Source organism: Dromiciops gliroides, chromosome 4 (assembly GCF_019393635.1).
Source record: "Dromiciops gliroides isolate mDroGli1 chromosome 4, mDroGli1.pri, whole genome shotgun sequence".
Taxonomy (NCBI): domain Eukaryota; kingdom Metazoa; phylum Chordata; class Mammalia; order Microbiotheria; family Microbiotheriidae; genus Dromiciops; species Dromiciops gliroides.
Genome location: NC_057864.1, coordinates 128,004,516 through 128,022,861, shown reverse-complemented (window position 1 = coordinate 128,022,861; position 18,346 = coordinate 128,004,516). Strand labels below are relative to the sequence as shown.

The window sequence follows — 18,346 nt, the reverse complement described above, 5'->3', positions numbered from 1 at the left end:
TCTTGCTCTAGAGTGAAACACTTTGATGAAGGTAGTTCACTGGAAAAATATAATGGATAAATTGGTAAGTAATATGACATCTGGAGAGTTAATTCAGCTCAGCTTCAAGTACTATTAGCCCAGATTGTCACTGACCATCTGATTTGAATTTCAGGTAACTGACCAGCTGAAAACATTACAGCATGGCTTGGCTATAATATATTTGCCAAAATGGGAGATATTATTGGCTAATGCAATGTTATGTATGGTATGCTTGTATATAATTTTTGGATTTAAGTTCTTTGACCTCATAGAGGGTGCTTTTTGGTAAACTCCAAACATAGGGAACAGTTAGGTAGTACAGTGGATGGGATTATGGGCCTGGGGCCAAAAAAATTTGAGTTCAAAAAGCTGTGTGATTATATGTAAGTCATTACTCTCTGTTTGCCTCAGTTTTCTCATTTGTAAAGTAGGGATAATAAAAGCAACAGAGTACAGGAAGTGAGGTGTTGAAGTGGACAGAGTACTGGGCCTGGAGTCAGGAAGACCTGAGTTCAAATTTGGCTTCAGACACCTACTAGCTGTGTGATCCTGGGTAAGTCACTTAGCCCTGTTTGCCTTATTTTCCTCATCTGTAAAATGATCTAGAGAAGGAAATGGCAAACCATTCCAGTATCTTTGCCAGAAAACTCCATAATGGTGTTAGGAAGAGTCAGACATGGTTGATTGACCAAATAACAATAAACTTCCTAGAATAGGTGTGAGGATCAAATGAGCTAATAATTGTAAAGTGCTTCATATATTGCCTGGCACATACTGAATGCTATATAAATTCTAGCTATTATTTTCATTATTATTACATGTTTACAAAATGCTTTACCTATGTTATTTCATCCCGGGAAGATAGACACTATTATTATTTCCACTTTACAGATGAGAAAACTGAGGCTGAGGAAGGTTAAATGCCTTGCCCAGTATCACAAAGTTAGTAAGCATTTGAGGGAGGATTTGAACTCAGGTCTTCCTGGCTCCAAGTCTGGTACTCTGTCCACTATACCATTTAGTTTTCTGGTTATTGTTGTTGTACCCCACCCCCACTTATTGTTTAATTATTATTTATTCTTCAGTGAAATCTGTATCTTGGTAAAAATATTAATAACTTCCTCAAAACACATCAATTGATCCCTATCCATGCCTTCTAATCCTATGTGACTCATACAGTCAGTCAAAAAAGTATTTATTAAGTGCTTACTATGTGCCAGGAAGATATTATGCTATATCTTCTTACAAATCCTCTAGGGAAGTGGTTCTAACTAAAATGTTTGGGAACACTTGAGAAGCACAAATCCCATTGGTTCCCCCTGTCACTACATGACCGGCCCACCTTTTTTCTGGTCATTTATCCCTTTGGAAAATGTTACGGAAAATGATTCAACTAACCAAAACGTTAAAAGCAGGGCCAGTGTGCAAAGTGCAATAAATTGGTTTATGTAATATTATTTGAGCTTAAAGAGAAGCTTCAGTTTCTCAGAAACTCTTACCCAGTGATTATGTTGGCAATAGCAATTCTTGGTTGCATAGCAATGATGGTGTCAAGAAGTTCTTGGGACTGGGATTCCTGATAAATCCTTGAAGTCTGCTGGTGCATTCCAAGGATTTCGGGCAGTTCAAAATCTGGGAGGGTTTCTATATACTCCCTGCATTCTATTAGGTTTGCAGAAGCAGGTGGCATTGAATACAGCTGTAAATGTGACAATAGCTTGTTAGTTTCCTTCTTACTATGAGAGAGAGAGAGAGAGACTTTCAGCACACATAAGGGATATATTTTCAGCAAGGAAAGAGCTGACTGCTTGAAATCTTGCCTGCAAAATGTTATATGGAAGTTATAGCTTTCCAATAATGGTAGACATTATTCAGACCTGGAGTTTTTAAGCTGGAGTCCACGAATTTTTTTTTCAAATGTTGATAGCTGCCATTCATGATTATATTCCAATATAATTGGCTTCTTTTTGAATCCCATGTATTTTGCTTTGTGCATATACGGACATTATTTTAAGAAGGGGTCCAGTGGTTTAACCAGACCGCCAAAGGAGTCCATGACACTAAAAAGCTCAAAAACTCATATTCTAGAAATACCATCAAATAGCAAAATTGATCATTTATCAGGAGAATGGCTAAACAAATTCTGACATGTGACTTGAATGGAATATTATTACCCTGTAAGAAATGGTGACTATAAAGAATTCAGAGAAGTATGGGAAGACTTCTATGAGCAGATGCAGAATAAAATAAGCAGAAGTAGGAAAACAACATACACAATGACTATGGCAATGTAAATGTTAGTAACATTAAGTGGAAACTGAATGCTACGTAATTATAATGACCAAACCTGGCCTCAAGGAAGAGTGGAGAAAATGTTTCTCACTTCTATCAATGGAGATGCAAGGGACAATTGATATGGAATGTGACATGTGCTTTAATGCATTGGCTGGTCAAATTCACTTGTCAATTAAGACATCATCCTAGTGATGTCCTTGGTGCTCTTTGAGAACTAAGGATGAACAACAAAATTCTGGTTTGGGTGAATTGCTTTTTCTTTTTATATTTTTCACACAAGAGAAGACTCACTGCATAGGAGAGGAGAACATACTTAGAAATAAACAGATTGTAAGACAAAAATATCAATAAGACTGAGTTACTTTAGCAACAGAAAAATAAAACTTTAAAAAAATTATAGGAATTGGGTAGAAAAAGATGGTGCGTTTTGTTTTTGCTTTGTTTTGTTTTTGTTTTTTATTATCTACCGTGGTCAAAAATTAGGATACAGATATACAGATTACAAATTTTCATGTAAGATTAAATCTCATAGGATGGTATATAATTTTTTTCACAATCTACCAAAGCTACCTTCCACTTGTGAGAAGTAAAGAAAAATTCCCAATTAGAAACTGCCACAGGTTACATTTCTAGAGTGTCTGCTATCTACAATATATAGTTATGAAAGTTGGAGTGGTGAATAAGAGACTGAAAACAAATTGCGAAACCATTAGTTATGAGAAACACTTCAGCAAGTAAGATTTCTCGAGATGAAATCTGCTATGATTTAGGTCTAGATTCTCATTTTATAGATCTCAGAAAATTATGGCACAGTAATGCCTCAATTTTTAAAGTATTATTGGTGGACAAAGTGTTATAATTAAACTAATTTTCCAAAGAATCAAAATATACCCTATGTTTGTCTGTCCTTCTCTCCTCTCCTCTCCTCCCCTCCCCTCCCCTCCCCTCCCCTCCCCTCCCCTTCTTCTCTTCTCTTCTCTTCTCTTCTCTTCTCTTCTCTTCTCTTCTCTTCTCTTCTCTTCTCTTCTCTTCTCTTCTCTTCTCTTCTCTTCTCTTCTCTTCTCTTCTCTTCTCTATTTTCTCTCTCTTCCTCCCTCCCTCTCCCTCTCCCCCTCTCTCTCAGCATCCCATTTCCCTAATTGTTAAGAAGTTTTTTTCTACTAAATCTAAATTTGCCTCTCTAGAACTTCTACCCACCGCTGCTGGTTCTTCCCACAGACAGAACAATAAAATGGGAATTCCTTGGGGGAAAAATATGTTCCATGGGTTTGTTTTTCTATCTCTAGTGCCTAGAACAGTTCCAGGCACAAAGTAGACACAAGTGTTTATTGATCGATTGAAATCTAACCCATCTTCCACAATGTCAACCCTATAAGTGCCTAACCATAGCTATTATGTCCAACCTTCCTTCCTGGTCTTTTCCATGCTGAACATCTCTATTTCCTTCAAACGAACCCTCCTATGACATGGACTTAATGCCCTTGAATAACCTTGCTGTTCCCTTGTGGGCACTCTCCAGTTTATTAGTCCTTCCTAAGCTGTGCCATCCATAACTGACCACAGAACTCTGAAGAGGGTAGAGTACAGTGGGACTATTGCTCCTGTTCCTTCTTAGGGGAAGTTGTAAGCTATAAGCTACTCTCTGAATGCAGCCCCAGATGGCATTCATATATTTTTTTTGCTGCCACATCATACTGTTGACTCATATTGAGCTTTTGCAGCCCCCAGATCCCTTTCTGACAAAATGCCATCTAACCAACCTCCTCTTTCTTGTACTTGTGAAGCTTATTTTTTAATCAAAATTTAAGACCTTATACTTATCCCTACTGAATTTCATCTTATTTTATTCAGTCTAGTGCTACATCCTAAGGTTCAGAGCAATAAGAACCTGTGGGCCAAATTCACCTGGCAAATATATATTTTTTGGGTGGGGCAATGAGGGTTAAGTGACTTGCCCAGGGTCACACAGCTAGTAAGTGTCAAGTGTCTGAGGCCAAATTTGAACTCAGGTCCTCCTGAATCCAGGGCTGGTGCTTTATCCACTGTACCACCTAGTTGCCCCTGTCATATAGCTAGGTGATTCAGTAGATAGAGTACCAGGCCTGGAGTCATCTTCCTGAGTTCAAATCTGGCCTCGGACACTTGCTAGCTGTGTGACCCTGGGCAAGTCACTTAACCCTGTTTGCCTCACCTTCTGCTGGAGAAGGAAATGGCAAATCACCCCAGTATCCTTGCCAACAAAACCCTAAACGAGGTCATGCAGAGTTGGACATGACTGAAAACAATTGAACAACAACAAAAACCATTCTTAGTCATACAAAAACAGGTAGCAAGTTGGATTTGGTCCGTGGTTCATATTGTTCTGACCTGCTCTAGATGAAGATCCTTTTGGACCCTGACTCTTACTATCTAGTGGATGACCCATTACTTTCGGCATTGTACCATCTGCAAATATCATGAGCACGTCACCTATGCTTTTATTTAAGTCATTAATTAGCTAGGGAAAGAGATTAGGCCTGTGATTTCACCGCTGTGGGGAACTTCCAGATGAGGACACTCTTTCTACCAATGCAGGTCATTACTTTTCCTGTAATTTATAGTCTTAGTGTTATCTAGAATCCTGAGGGGTTAAGTTATTTGCCCAGACTCACATAGCCAGTATGCGTTAAAACAACATTTGAATCCACATCTTCCTGGTTTCTAGGCTGGCTCTCTATCTATCATGAATTGCTTCCTCTCTTTTATCAAGCCTGATAAAAATATTCAATAGTGCAAGGCCAAGTGCAGATCCCTACAATACTCCCCTGGACATATTGCAAGTTGGCATTGAACTATTATTATTATTATTATTATCATTATCATTTGTGGGGCAATGAGGGTTAAGTGACTTGCCCAGAGTCACATGGCTAGTAGGTGTCAAGGGTCTGAGGCCAGATTTGAACTCAGGTCTTCCTGAATCCAGGGCTGGAGCTTTATCTACCACACTGCCTAGCTACCCTGGCATTGAATTATTAATGATCACTCTGAGTCCAACCATTCAGCCAATTCCAAATTCATTATTGTGTCTCAAGCTTTTAAATTTCTTATTGTTACTTGTTTGTTCCCTTTTCCCAAGCAGTCTTTAAATAAGCTTCTCCATAGATTCTGATCTAGAAGATATCTTTGATACCATCTAACCCAGTTTCCTCATTTTACACACAAGGAAATGGTGACACAGAGGAGAGAGACTTACTTGCCCAACACTATACATCTAGTAAATGGCAGAGCAAAACCTCAGAAGCAGATCCCTGACTCCCATCTGTTCTTTTTCCATGACATCAGCGACCATACCCTTGAAAGGATTCAATAAAGGCTTCTTGACTTAATTTTGAATTTGTTGATTTGTTTCCATATTGCCTTACATCATTATTTAATTGGGCAATGAGGTGGTACAGTGGATAGAATGCTGGGACTGAAGTTAGGAAGACCTACGTTCAAATCTGGTCTCAGATACTTCCTATCTGTGCCGCATTTCCCTCAACTATAGAATGAGGATGGCAACAGTGCCTCCCTTGCCTGGTTGCTGTGAGAATCAAATGAAATAATATTTGTAAATAATACTCAGCATAGTGTCTGGCACACAGTAGGTGCTATATAAATGATAGCTATTATTATTACTATTGTAATTATGGCTTTATGTTTGTATCTCTTATTTTTCTGATGAGATTTTGAGCTCCTTAATTTAACAAGCATTTATTAGAAAGTTTGCTGACAAAATTGCAGGTCTGGACTACAGCACCTGCTGTCTACAGGGACTTAAGGGTGGGGATCATGGGAACATAGAGTCAGGTAAGACCTCTGTGATCATGGGTATGCCATTTATGTTTTCTGAACTTAACTGTAAAATGAGCACAATAAATCCTGGTAGAGCCTTTCCTATATGCCTTTAATATGAAGATTAAATGAAATAATTAGGGGCAGCTTACATGGCACAGTGGATAAAGTCCTGGCCCTGGGGTTGGGAGGACCTGAGTTCAAATCTCACTTCAGACACTAACTCTGTGACCCTGGGAAAGTCACATAACCCCAGTTGCCTTAAACATCCAGGGCCACCTCCAGTCATCCTGATCTAAATCTTGCCACTGGACCCAGATGGCTCTGGAGAAGAGTGACTTCGTACAGTCCTCCCTCACTTAAATCCAATTCAGTGCAAGTCATGCCATCACCCTGATGTCACAGTCCTCTTTGAGAATGAAAGACTAATAACAATAACAACTGAAATAATTGATGCACAGTGCTCTATTAGCCTTAAAGTGCTAGCTATATAAATGCCACCTATCATTATTATTTGCCCATCTTTAGTGTCCCCCATGGTATCTGGCACTGTATCAGCACATAGATGTCTCTCAAACATTGAACTGACTTACTTTCCCCAAATTACATCTCTAATCATATATGCTTTCATGACCTCCCACTAGCTTTTGTTACATGAGTAGTCTATGCAGAATAGCATCACCCACCATCATCATGCATCTAGCTAATTCTGGAATAACAGGGACTTCTCGAAACCAAGCTGCCAGGGAGGAAATCCTGAAGTAAGGATGACACAAGCTCTAGAAATCTGACTCTTATTTCCCAATGTAAAATTTCCTCACCTTAGGCTACACAATCTACTTATTCACTTTTTAAGTTGTAAGAGTAATTTTACAATTTTCAACTAGGCAATAGGAAGGTCAGCTTAACTCACCAGAGACTCTGTTATCTTTAGAACTGAAACACAAATATCCTGCGGAGGCAGGCAGATCCATCCAGAGAGAGAAGTTCTGAATTACCCTAAATTAATCTCTTCTTGACAGAACAAGAAGAACCTGATGTTTGGTACTCTGCCTGCTCCAGGGGCTGACCCTTCCCCCTTTTTCCCAATTAGTGCACCTGGCAGTAAATGACAGAGGATCCTAGCTTGAGAGCCAATAAGAACTTTGAAGGTCATCTAGCCCAACCCTCTCATTTTCTAGGAATGGTCTGTAAAATGGTCTCCGGAAGAAGTTAAGTGATTTGGGCAGGGTTGCACAGGTAGTAAGTGACAAGACCAAGATTCAAACCCAGTTCCATGGACTTCATGCTCAGAGGCAGCATACAACCATACACTAGGACACTCACTCATCCTCTCTCATCTTTGCAAGGTGCTCTGACTGTAGGAGCTCAATAAATCTGGACTGAATGAGTGAATGAACGAATGAACAAATGAACAAAAGAACCCCACTAGTGAGACAGTGAATGCCTAAAATCTTGAAAAGAGAATCTGAAATAGTCAATGAAAATGGTAATGAAGGTTAGGATCCAAAGATTGCAATAAGATCTTTAATATGTTCTCATCTCCTATTAGGATCAAGGGAAGCCATCATTAAGAAAATAATTTGGGGCAGCCAGGTGGCTCAGTGGATAAAGCACTGGCCCTGGATTCAGGAGGACCTGAGTTCAAATCCGGCTTCAGACACTTACTAGCTGTGTGACCCTGGGCAAGTCACTTAAAACCCTCATTGCCCTGAAAAAAACACACACTAAAAAACAAAAATCAAACAAGCAAAAATCCCCAACGTTCTCTTCCCATGTGGTCAGCTCTCAGTTATTCATGGGAAACTTGTCTTGCAGGAGCTGGAGCATGAGCTTCTCAACCAGTATAATCATGGTATTGACCTTGCCACAGAGGTATCTAAGATGATCTTTGCTGCCATACCAGCATGTACACTAGAGTTTCTTGACCTTTTTTGTGTTGGGGTCTCCTTTGGACACCTAGGGAAGTCTATAGACTCCTTCTCAAAATGTTTGTAAATGCAGAAAATAAAAAAAATATACCAATTTTATTGAAGATGTAATTTTTCCCCCATCCAAGTTCCCCAGGGAAAACTTGGGAACTTCAGTACTTGACATTCCCACAAAGGCAGGTATAGGCTTCAAAACATGGAATGATTTTATTTACACAGAAAAAAAGAGATTACTACTGAGCCCATGGAGAGGAGAGATGAGGCACTGTCACCCCCAGTGGGTCACTTTCCCTTTTGTCTTGGAAAACCTTTTCATTCTTTCTATGTTTCCCCAACAAAGTGTTTAAATCAATGGCTCTTTTAAAACAAATACTATGGGGCAGGTGAGGAGGCTCTCTTACCATATTCTAGAGACAATATTCGCTTGGAATATAAGCTCCTTGAGGGTAAGAGCCAGGCCTTGTATATAGTAGGGAGTAAATAAGCAGGAGTCAAGATTAGGAGTAAAGATTGCTTCATTCATTGTACAGTCATTTCTTTTCTTTTCTTTTCTTTTGGTGAGGCAATTGGGGTTAAGTGACTTGCCCAGGGTCACACAGCTAGTAAGTGTTAAGTGTCTGAGGCCAGATTTGAACTCAGGTCCTCCTGACTCCAGGGCTGGTGCTCTATCCACTGCGCCACCTAGCTGCCCCATACAGCCATTTCTGCTATAATATGCCATGTATGTTCCTAAAAATCACTGTTCTATGCAAAACCAAGCCAAAAAAAAAATCTTGAAGCTTATGAGAAAAATGGTGTTAGAAGTACAACACTCAAAAATCTTGTCAGTAACACAAACAAAAAAATAAGAACCTAAGGGGCAGCTAGATGGCGCAGTGGATAGAGCACCGGCCCTGGAGTCAGGAGTACCTGAGTTCAAATCTGGCCTCAGACACTTAACATTTACTAGCTGTGTGACCCTGGGCAAGTCACTTAACCCCAATTGCCTCACTAAAAAAACAAAAAAACAAACAAACAAAAAAGAACCTAATAAAAATGGCAGAACAATTTTATGTATGTTAAATGTTAAACATAAATACAATAAAAAATAGTGGTGTCCATGAACCTGAACTACTGTTTGGCCTGGGCCCTGGGTCCCATAGGCCAGCCTGGCAAAGTCAATGGCTGTGGGCTAAAGGGAAGTGTGTGTGTGTGTGTGTGTGTGTGTGTGTGTGTGTGTGTGTGTGTGTGTTGGGGGCAGGAGGGGGGTGGGGGTTTGTCCCCTGCTATCTCCAGGAAGTCATGGTAGATGGTGGAGTTTGGGGGATGGAGTGTGTGTGTGTGTGTGTGTGTGTGTGTGTGTGTGTGTGTTGGGGGCAGGAGGGGGGTAGGGGTTTGTCCCCTGCTATCTCCAGGAAGTCATGGTAGATGGTGGAGTTTGGGGGATGGAGTATGTGTGTGTGGACCAACTCTCTTCCACCCATAGATTCTATTGTATTGGGAAGTATACAATAAATGTGATACTTAACCTCAAAAAATATCTGAAATTTGCTTTGGAAATGAGCAAATGAGCACCCAGAAGGGTTGAAGCTTGTGAGTTATTGTGAAATACTGTCATTTTGGGTACTTGCAGATGAAATCACACATAAGCAAATGTGAAACTCACATTACGTTCAAATAGTTCCCTAACGTAGCAATCACTTTGGAATAAATTCATGTTTTCAAAACATGTGTTATAGAAGAATTCACTGTATTTATGTACCCCAGGGCTTGGCACGTAGTAGGTGCCTAATAAATACTTGTCAATGAGTTGAATTAATTGAAATGAGTGGCAATATTCCAACTTTAGAAGTGAGCTGTTCCTCTAGCTCAGCAGCCAGATATCATTGGACACTTACCAACTTATGTATCCATCCCACCCCCTCATGAGGAAGGTCAAATGAGCTTATAGTGTAGAAAGAAGATGGAGGAAGTAGAAAAGAAACTGAGGGTGAGGAAGCCTGGATCATTCTAGTGTCCAGGGTGACTAGGAGGGTACTTAGCTAGTATCTTCCTCTGATTTGTGTCTTAAAGCATACACCCTTCACGGTTCTTCCTGTCCAAAGTCTGGTGCAGCTTCCAATGAGGTATTTATTAAATGCTTTTTGATGATAACAATAATGGTGGACAGATGTCAATAAAATCCATAGAACAAAAATCAGTTAAAAAGATTAAAATTAGGACTATTAGAAAAAAATGCATTTCTTACCCCATCATCGGTAAAACTGAAGTCCTTGTTCAGTACATCAGGATTACAAAATTTTTTTAGAAGAGCTAGTAGGCAGAGCCTATCCCAGCAATCTGTCACTCGGCCTCCATAAATTATTTCTCCTGTCAAATAATATATTGCTTCCCAAGGAATTTCTGACTTTTCGGCCAGGAGAATTGCTAACATTTTGATGGTGACCTTTCAAGAAAGAGGTTAAATTAAGCCAGGATTCTCATTTTAAATGTACTTTTGGACTTTATGTGGATGTCCTTTGGAAGGAGAACCCCCAATTCTCCAAGAATTCTATGGGGCAGACCTTAAGAGAGAAGCTTTTGATGTCTGGGGCAGGTCCTTAATGCATTAGAGGTTCTATATGGTCTTACTTTGGGTAGCTGTTCCAACATGCAAGAATAGACAGATCAATCATTTTGGAGTTAGAAAACCTGGCTTCAGGTCTGCCTCTGTCATTACCAATTTGACTTCAGGCAATCCATTCCACAGGTCTGGGTGGTGCTCACCTGATGGGTAAGTGCTGGAAGAGAGACAGCCACTGAGATCTCTCCCAGTTCTAAATCTACGATCTTATGCCTTTGACACTACTCTACTGCCCTGGAAATAGTGCTGGGGTGGATTTGAGGCCAAGCATTTAAAAATTATTCACCCTTGCCTTTGAGACACAAAGAATCCCTTGGCAAAGAAGGAAATACTTAAACAATTAAATGGGAAGCTAGTGGCTCACACGTATATGCTACTTTATTGAATCACAAGTGGTATGTGTGGATGAGAATTCTGGGTTTTGTTTTTTTTTTTGGCAGGGCAATGGGGGTTGAGTGACTTGCCCAGGGTCACACAGCTAGTAAGTGTCTGAGGCTGGGTTTGAACTCAGGTCCTCCTTATCCACTACGCCACCTAGCTGCCCCCTTTGTTTTTTTTTCTTTGTTTTTTTTTTTTTTTTTTAGAATTCTGGGTTTTTTAAAAGCAAATTAAACTTAAGTATCTTGCACACAAGAACAGTTAGGTGGTTTAAAAGAAAAAACGAATTTAATAAAAATAACTACTGTGGTGAGAGACTGAGAGGGAGAGAGGAAGGAGAGGGAAAATAAAGGAAGATTTGAGAGGGGAGATTGAGAGAGAGGGAAGAGAGATTGAGAGAGAGAGAATAGAGGAGAGTGAGAAAGTAGAGAGATTTAAAGAGAGAGGGAGAGAGATTGAGGAGAAACAGAAATTGAAAGAGTCAGAGAGAGAAAGAGAGGAGAGGAAAGAGGAGAAAGAAAGAGAGGAAGACAGAGAGATGAGAGAGAGAGTGAAAGATGTGGAAGACTTGGATTCACATTCTGCTTTTGACATAAACTAGCTATACAATCATGGGCAGTCTCATGGTGCCTCGGACAGCTCTCTAAGACTATAATTTCACAAGTGAATTGTTGATGTGCATCTTTGGAGCTCTCTTCACCAATGGAACCCTAGATCTGGATGTATCCTCTGACCCCTCCTCCTCCCAACCAAATCAAACCAAACAAACCCCAAACTATAGCATTAGTAACATAATTCCAGCCAACTCATAGGACTCATATTAATGGAAGGGACCAGTGTTTTAAATGACCTCAAAATATTTAAGTTACATACAGAAGGAATTCTTTTTTTCTCGTTTGCTCAAGGTACTAGGCACCAAGGGAGCGAGTTCTGGGCTTGAAGTCAGGAGAACCAGCTATGCAACCCTTGGGCAAATCACTTAAACGCTGATTGCCTCAGTTTCCCCAACTTTTAAAATGGGAATCATAATAGTCCATCTTCCCCAGGGTTGTTGTTGAGGATAAATGAGATAATAAAGTGTTGAGCACAGTGCCTGGCATTACAGTTACAGTTCTTCTCTCGTTTCAGTTGTGTCTGACTCTTGCTGACCCCATCTGGGATTTTCTTGGCAAAGACGCTGGCGTGGCTCGCCATTTCCTTCTCCATCTCATTTCACAGTTGAGGAAACTGAGGCAAACAGGGTGAAGTGACTTTCCCAGGGTCCCACAGCTAGGAAGTGTCTGGAAGATGAGTCTTCCTGACTCCAGTAGGCATTTTAAACTCCAAATGTTCAAAGCTGAAATCATTCTCTTTCCCCCTCCAAACTTTGCTATTACTGTAGAGGGCAGCACCAGCCTCCTAGTACCTCAGGCTCACAATCTGGTGTCATCCTGGACGTCTCACTATCTCTTACTCCATCCCCTCCCCCATCCCCTGCCATATCCAGTCTGTTGCAAGGCCTTTGCAACATCTCCCCAATACATTCCCTTCTCTCTTCTCACATTGCCACCATTCTGGTACAGTCACTCATTTCCTCACCCCCATATGATGCAATAGCCTTCTGGTGGATCTGTATGCCTCAAGTCTCTCCCCATCCCAATCCATTCTGCATTTAGCTACCAAAGTGATTTTCCTAAAGCACCATTCTGACAATACCGCCCCTCTACTAAATAAATCCCAGTGGTGCCCTTTCACCTCTAGAATCAAACCCAAATTCCTCTTTTTGGCATTCAAAGCACTTCACACCCAAGTTCCCTCCTACCCTTCCTGCCTTCTTTTTAAAAAAAATTATTTTAATTAATTTTTTTTTGCAGGGCAATGGGGGTTAAGTGACTTGCCCAGGGTCACACAGCTAGTAAGTTCAAGTGTCTGAGGCCACATTTGAACTCAGGTACTCCTGAATTCAGGGCCAGTGCTCTATCCACCGCACCACCTAGCTGCCCCCCTTCCTGCCTTCTTACATCTCATTCCCTGAAATGTGCTCAGATGCAATGTGGCTGTTCCACAAATAAGATGATACAGCTCTACTCTCTTGGCATTCTCTCTGACTGTCCCCCATGCTTGAATGCTCTCCCTTCTTCTCATCACTGCTTCCTGGATTCCCTAGCTTCCTTCAGGTCCCAACCAAAATCCCATCTTCCACAGGAAGCCTTCCCCAGTCCCTCTCAATTCTAGTGCCTTCCCTCTTTTAATTATTTCCAATTTCCCCCATATATAGCTTATTTGTACACATTTGTTTGGTTGTTGTCTCTCCTATCAGATTGTGAGCTCCTTGAGGGCAGGGATTGTCTTTTGCCTCTTTTTGTATCTCCAGTGTTTAGCACAGTACTTTTTGCACATAGTAGGTGCATAATAAATGCTTATTGACTCACTGACTAAAGTTTAAGACTGCAATAAAACTTTTGGTATATACTATTTACTCTCTCTCTCTCTCTTTTTTTCTTTTTAGTGAGGCGATTGGGGTTAAGTGACTTGCCAAGGGTCACACAGCTAGTAAGTGTTAAGTGTCTGAGGCCGGATTTGAACTCAGGTACTCCTGACTCCAGGGCAGGTGCTCTATCCACTGCGCCACCTAGCTGCCCCCATACTCTTTAATGTCATATTCAGTGAAAATTCTTTGGAAGGGAAATGTCTTAGGGAAATAAAGCATTTCCTGGTTTTGTGTTCACTACTGTATGGTGCCTGGATAAATTGGTTTTGGCATTAAGGAAGGATTTGGATTTTATCTTTAAAAAAAAATTCCCAAACTGTACTCACCTCCAAGTCTGAGGAACTAAATTCATAAGGAATATTCCAGCCTAATGTTCCATACTTTTTTCTTTCATTGACTACAGCATTGAAGAAAGAGATGCTGAATAAAAGTTTTTTCCATGACGGTCCACATCCAGTGTTTTCATAGATCTTTTCTGTTACCTCTCCACTGCCATGGTACCCAAATGTCTGAAGGAGATTTGCCTTCACACCCTGGGGAGATTCTACTGTTATCTTCAAAGAATGAGAAATAAAAGTGGTAGATGAAAGTAGCAGTTTTCATGCCCCTAGATCTAAAGAGTATTTATTTATTTATTTATTTATTTTGGTAAAGCAGAGGTAGAAAGCTGATTAAGAAGTGATCTGCCAATTTCCTTATAGCTCCTAGATGGCAGGTCTCATATATTTTAAAAGTATTTTTATCCTCATTTGGCATAGTTCCAGTTATACTAAAACTTAATACAGATGTTTTGAATATAATTTACAGGACTTAGTAGCGGATCAAAAATCTTGGTTTATACACACATAAACACACGCATATATACACATACATATCATATGTACACACATATGAACATTTATATATAATATATGCATATTTGTATGTATACACATATATCACACACACATATCCTGGGTATTGGCATCATACTCTCCTCATTGGTAGAAAGAATGATTAATCACTTCACATTGCCTACCAGAGGGGCAGATTTGCTAAGAGGTGGACTGGGAGAAAATAATTGTTTGGCTTCGAGAAATGTTGCCCAAGGATCCAGACCCTCTCTCTTCAGGAAGAACCCCTTTGAGAGAGAGAAAGGCTTTGGGATGTCAGAACAAAAAAGGACTGGGAGGGATGACAGACAGTTGGGCTTAGCACTATTGCTACATGTCCTAATTCCCTTGGGGATGGTTTGACTATAGTGGGAGAGACCCTCATTTTCTAGGAAAGTAGAATTAAAATTAAATCTTCCTGGGTCTCTTAAGGATCTCAACCATTCCCTTCCAATGCAGTTTCCTCCATGCTTTCTCCATTTTTGTCAAAGTTTAAAGCAAACATTAAATGCCCATTTCTTTTAACTTTAACTACATGTGTCATTGATTAATTTTAATTAGTTAGTTTGGTGGATTCTTTCACTAAAGAGATCAGTTATTTATTTGACTAGATTCTTTGGCTATACCAACTGAATCTTTTAGTACTGTCTAGACCTAGCCAAGGTGAACATCATGGTAATGGGGGCCAGGTATAAATGAAATCCACCAATAATTCTAAATTATGATTTTTAATTCAGTACTTTAAACTTTGTCTTTGATAGATATTTCATAAACACTGTTAACAAATAATAGAAGCGATTTCACCTCATTTCCCCTATTGGATTGTCAGCCACATGAGGCTAGGACCAGGGCTGTGCTGGAACCAGCTTGAGCTGCCTCCTGAAAGCCTTGTTAAATTTTCAGGGTGACCAACTACAATTGGTCAGTCAGCACATGGTATAAATCAGGGCTTGATTTATTGCTTTGATGATTGTACAGACTTAAGAAAGTGATGGAGAGATTGTTAGTAAAGCAGATAAAGCCTAAAAGTAGGTCCTATGTACATTTTTTCCTTATTAAACAATTACCAGCAGATTCCTGACTTGGACCCTTTTTTAATCTACATTTTAATTTCTCACAACTCGGCACAACGTTCTGTATTCTGAAGGCATTAAGCAAATGTTCATTTCCCCAGTCACCCTTTCATGAATGAGTTAATTATATAAGTGCCAAGGCAAGCAGTAAAAGCAAGAGCAGAAATCCTCCCCAAGTGGAATATTCAGTTCCTAATAATTCAGAGTCTGCCATAGTTATGTGAAATATAAGTAATTTAAATTATAAATGCCTTGGGGTGAAGGACCACATTTTTCTTGTGTCTCTTGTACCTGCCATAGCTCCTATTAGAGTCAAAGCCTTATCCCCCACTACTTGCTAAATGACAGCACCAAACCCTCCCTCCACCTTGCCTCAGAGTTATGAATTAAAAAATCTTTAGCTTTCACACTGAGCTCTTCTACCAATATTTAAATCTGTTGTTTTTAATACCCAAGAATCATCCTAGCATAATGGACAGAGGTCTGGCCTTGAAATCTCCATAGAGGACTAAGTTAAAATCCTGCCTCTGACAGAAATTAGCTGTGTGACTGCACAAGTCACTTCCTAGTGCCTGTGGCAACTTTCCAAGACCATTACAAGTTGTAGTCTATTTTCTGGTCTACTTTGATGGAGTGGCGAGGGGGAGTTTTCACATCACAAATTTTCCCCAATCTGAATTCCCTCTGTGGCCCTCACCAACACCCCATAATTCTTACCTTCAGACTCTTCTGCAGAATAGCTATGGGGAAGGAACTGTCTGGTTTTGAGCTTAACCATAGTCTAAAGTCGGGGTCTAGTTTTGAATAATTAAATCTGCAACATAATTAATTTGTAAATTATTAACATGAAAAACAAAATGAAAGGAAAATTTTCATAGCATTGTTAAGCTAGAACACTCGTGAGGGGTCATTTTAATATCAAAGTTCTTTCTTATTTGGCTACAAGTCACTAAGTCTTTCCCAATCCTGAGGAGGAGGAAATTGGAATTTCTTTTTCTTTGCATTATTGTTTCCTTGTGAATTTCCTATGATTGATAACCCAGAACCTACAGAAGAGAGAGCCTGGGCATTGCAGCACTCTCTTATAGGGGGTAAGGAGACTGCAACCTTTTAGGAAAGAATTCTCATTCAGGCACATACATCAGAATAACTGACAAGGCCTAGTTGGTAGCTTAGTAGGCTGTTGTCTGGTGGATATACCTCTGCTATTACACCTAGCTAATTAAATTCACTGTGTAATCAATACTGCCTCTGAATGGATAAAGGCACTACACCAAGAGTGTGCCTCTGTGTGTGTGTGTGTGTGTGTGTGTGTGTGTGTGTGTGTGTGTGTGTGTGTTGGGGGTTGGCGGTGTGTGTGGAAGGGTGGTGGAAAGGTGGACCAGTTGAGGGACATGTGGGCTTAGAGGACTTGCTACGTCTCCTGATTCCCTTGGGTGTTTAGGTTTGACTCTAGTAGTAGAGGCCCTCAATTTCCAGGAAAGTTAAATTAGGATTAAGTGGTCCTGCATTTTTAAAAAATATAAATCTGACAAAGAATATGTTATTAATCCAAGATGTTGATTGTTCTTCAGTTAAAGACCAAATAACTAAAGTTCAGTTATAGCAGTGTAGGGATACAGAGAGGGAATTTCTGGAAATTCTCCTTGGGGAGGGAATTAGGACAGGAAGTTGTTAATTGTGGGAACTGGGTGAACCACACTGACTCCATCTTGTGACTCAGTTCAGGAGCTAGCCCAGTTCCCATTCTGTTCAATTATGGATCGAATCCAATTTTTGTCATGTAAGAAAACTATTCAATTGTGGGAATTGGAAGAAAACCTTGTTGCAATGTTTGAACCTAATTCAGCGTGGCTGGGAAACTGGACCACCTCTACCTGTTGCTTAGAGACCTTTGACCAGAAACCCAATCAAATCTAAAGACTGGGAGTTTTCTCACAATCGTACATCTCAAACAATCCATATGTCGTATCTGAAAACTAGCTCCACACTGATCAACCAGTTATTGTTTCTATGTTTCTTTGATTGTTTACAGACACTTGAGGGGGCAATGGGACACCTCTTTTTTTTCCCCCAGAATTCAGGGAATTGTCCCTCTTCTCTCTTTCCCTCCCACTTTGGAAAGTTCCTAATCTTTCCTCCAATTAGAAACCAAATTACCTAATGTTGTATTGTTTTCTTTTAATTAGGCTTTTTTGATTGTTTTTCATGTAAAAAAGTCTGTCTCCCCTTGTATTCAGGGTCCAGTCTTTAGCTAAGGAAGGGGACTGGTCCTGATTCGTTAGGCAATTGGCTTGCATTGCTTAATAAATTGATATGCTTGGAAGATCGAACCTTTGTTTTTTCAGTCATTTCATCTTTCACCCACTACACTGGGAATACAAAACTGAATTCTATGTATGGGGAAGTGGGTGGAGCCAGAGAGATGAAGACGAGGTAGGACATAACTATGTCCCACACTTTGGAGACCCAATACAAGAAATAATTTTAGCAGAAGCAGAGGAATACTCAGGAACATTGAAGGCAGACTAATAATGCAATTCATACTGTTTTTCTAACATAAAACCTTGCATGTGCTTGCTGTTGAGTTTAATACGTTATGATTTGATGCTTTAAGCAACTACTGATAAGACTTACATCTGAGTAAACTTTAAATAAAAAAAAATTAAAGGTGAGCTGCAGTATCCTAGTGGTAAATATGGAAATAATAGCAGGGTATATCACTGATAGCAGCTTCTTTTCATTATTCAAGGATATACTAGTTATCCCATAGCAAAGTATCTTTACTTTTTTCCCTTTAGCATCCCTAGTAGGCTTTGATAATTAATACCACAGTATAGATTTATATTACTTGTACTGGATTTACCTTTCTTTCTTCTTTTTTTTTTTGA

The 18,346-nt window shown here is 39.9% G+C and overlaps 1 protein-coding gene across 1 annotated transcript in view; it reads right to left on the bottom strand.

Annotated features, from left to right (window-relative positions):
* Positions 1–18,346, bottom strand: part of DNAH14 (dynein axonemal heavy chain 14) — a 362,777-nt gene that overhangs the window by 23,739 nt on the left and 320,692 nt on the right. The window contains 4 exon segments of the mRNA XM_044003178.1: positions 1,521–1,720; positions 10,288–10,485; positions 13,837–14,064; positions 16,173–16,269. Coding sequence (XP_043859113.1) covers positions 1,521–1,720; positions 10,288–10,485; positions 13,837–14,064; positions 16,173–16,269 — 723 coding nt within the window.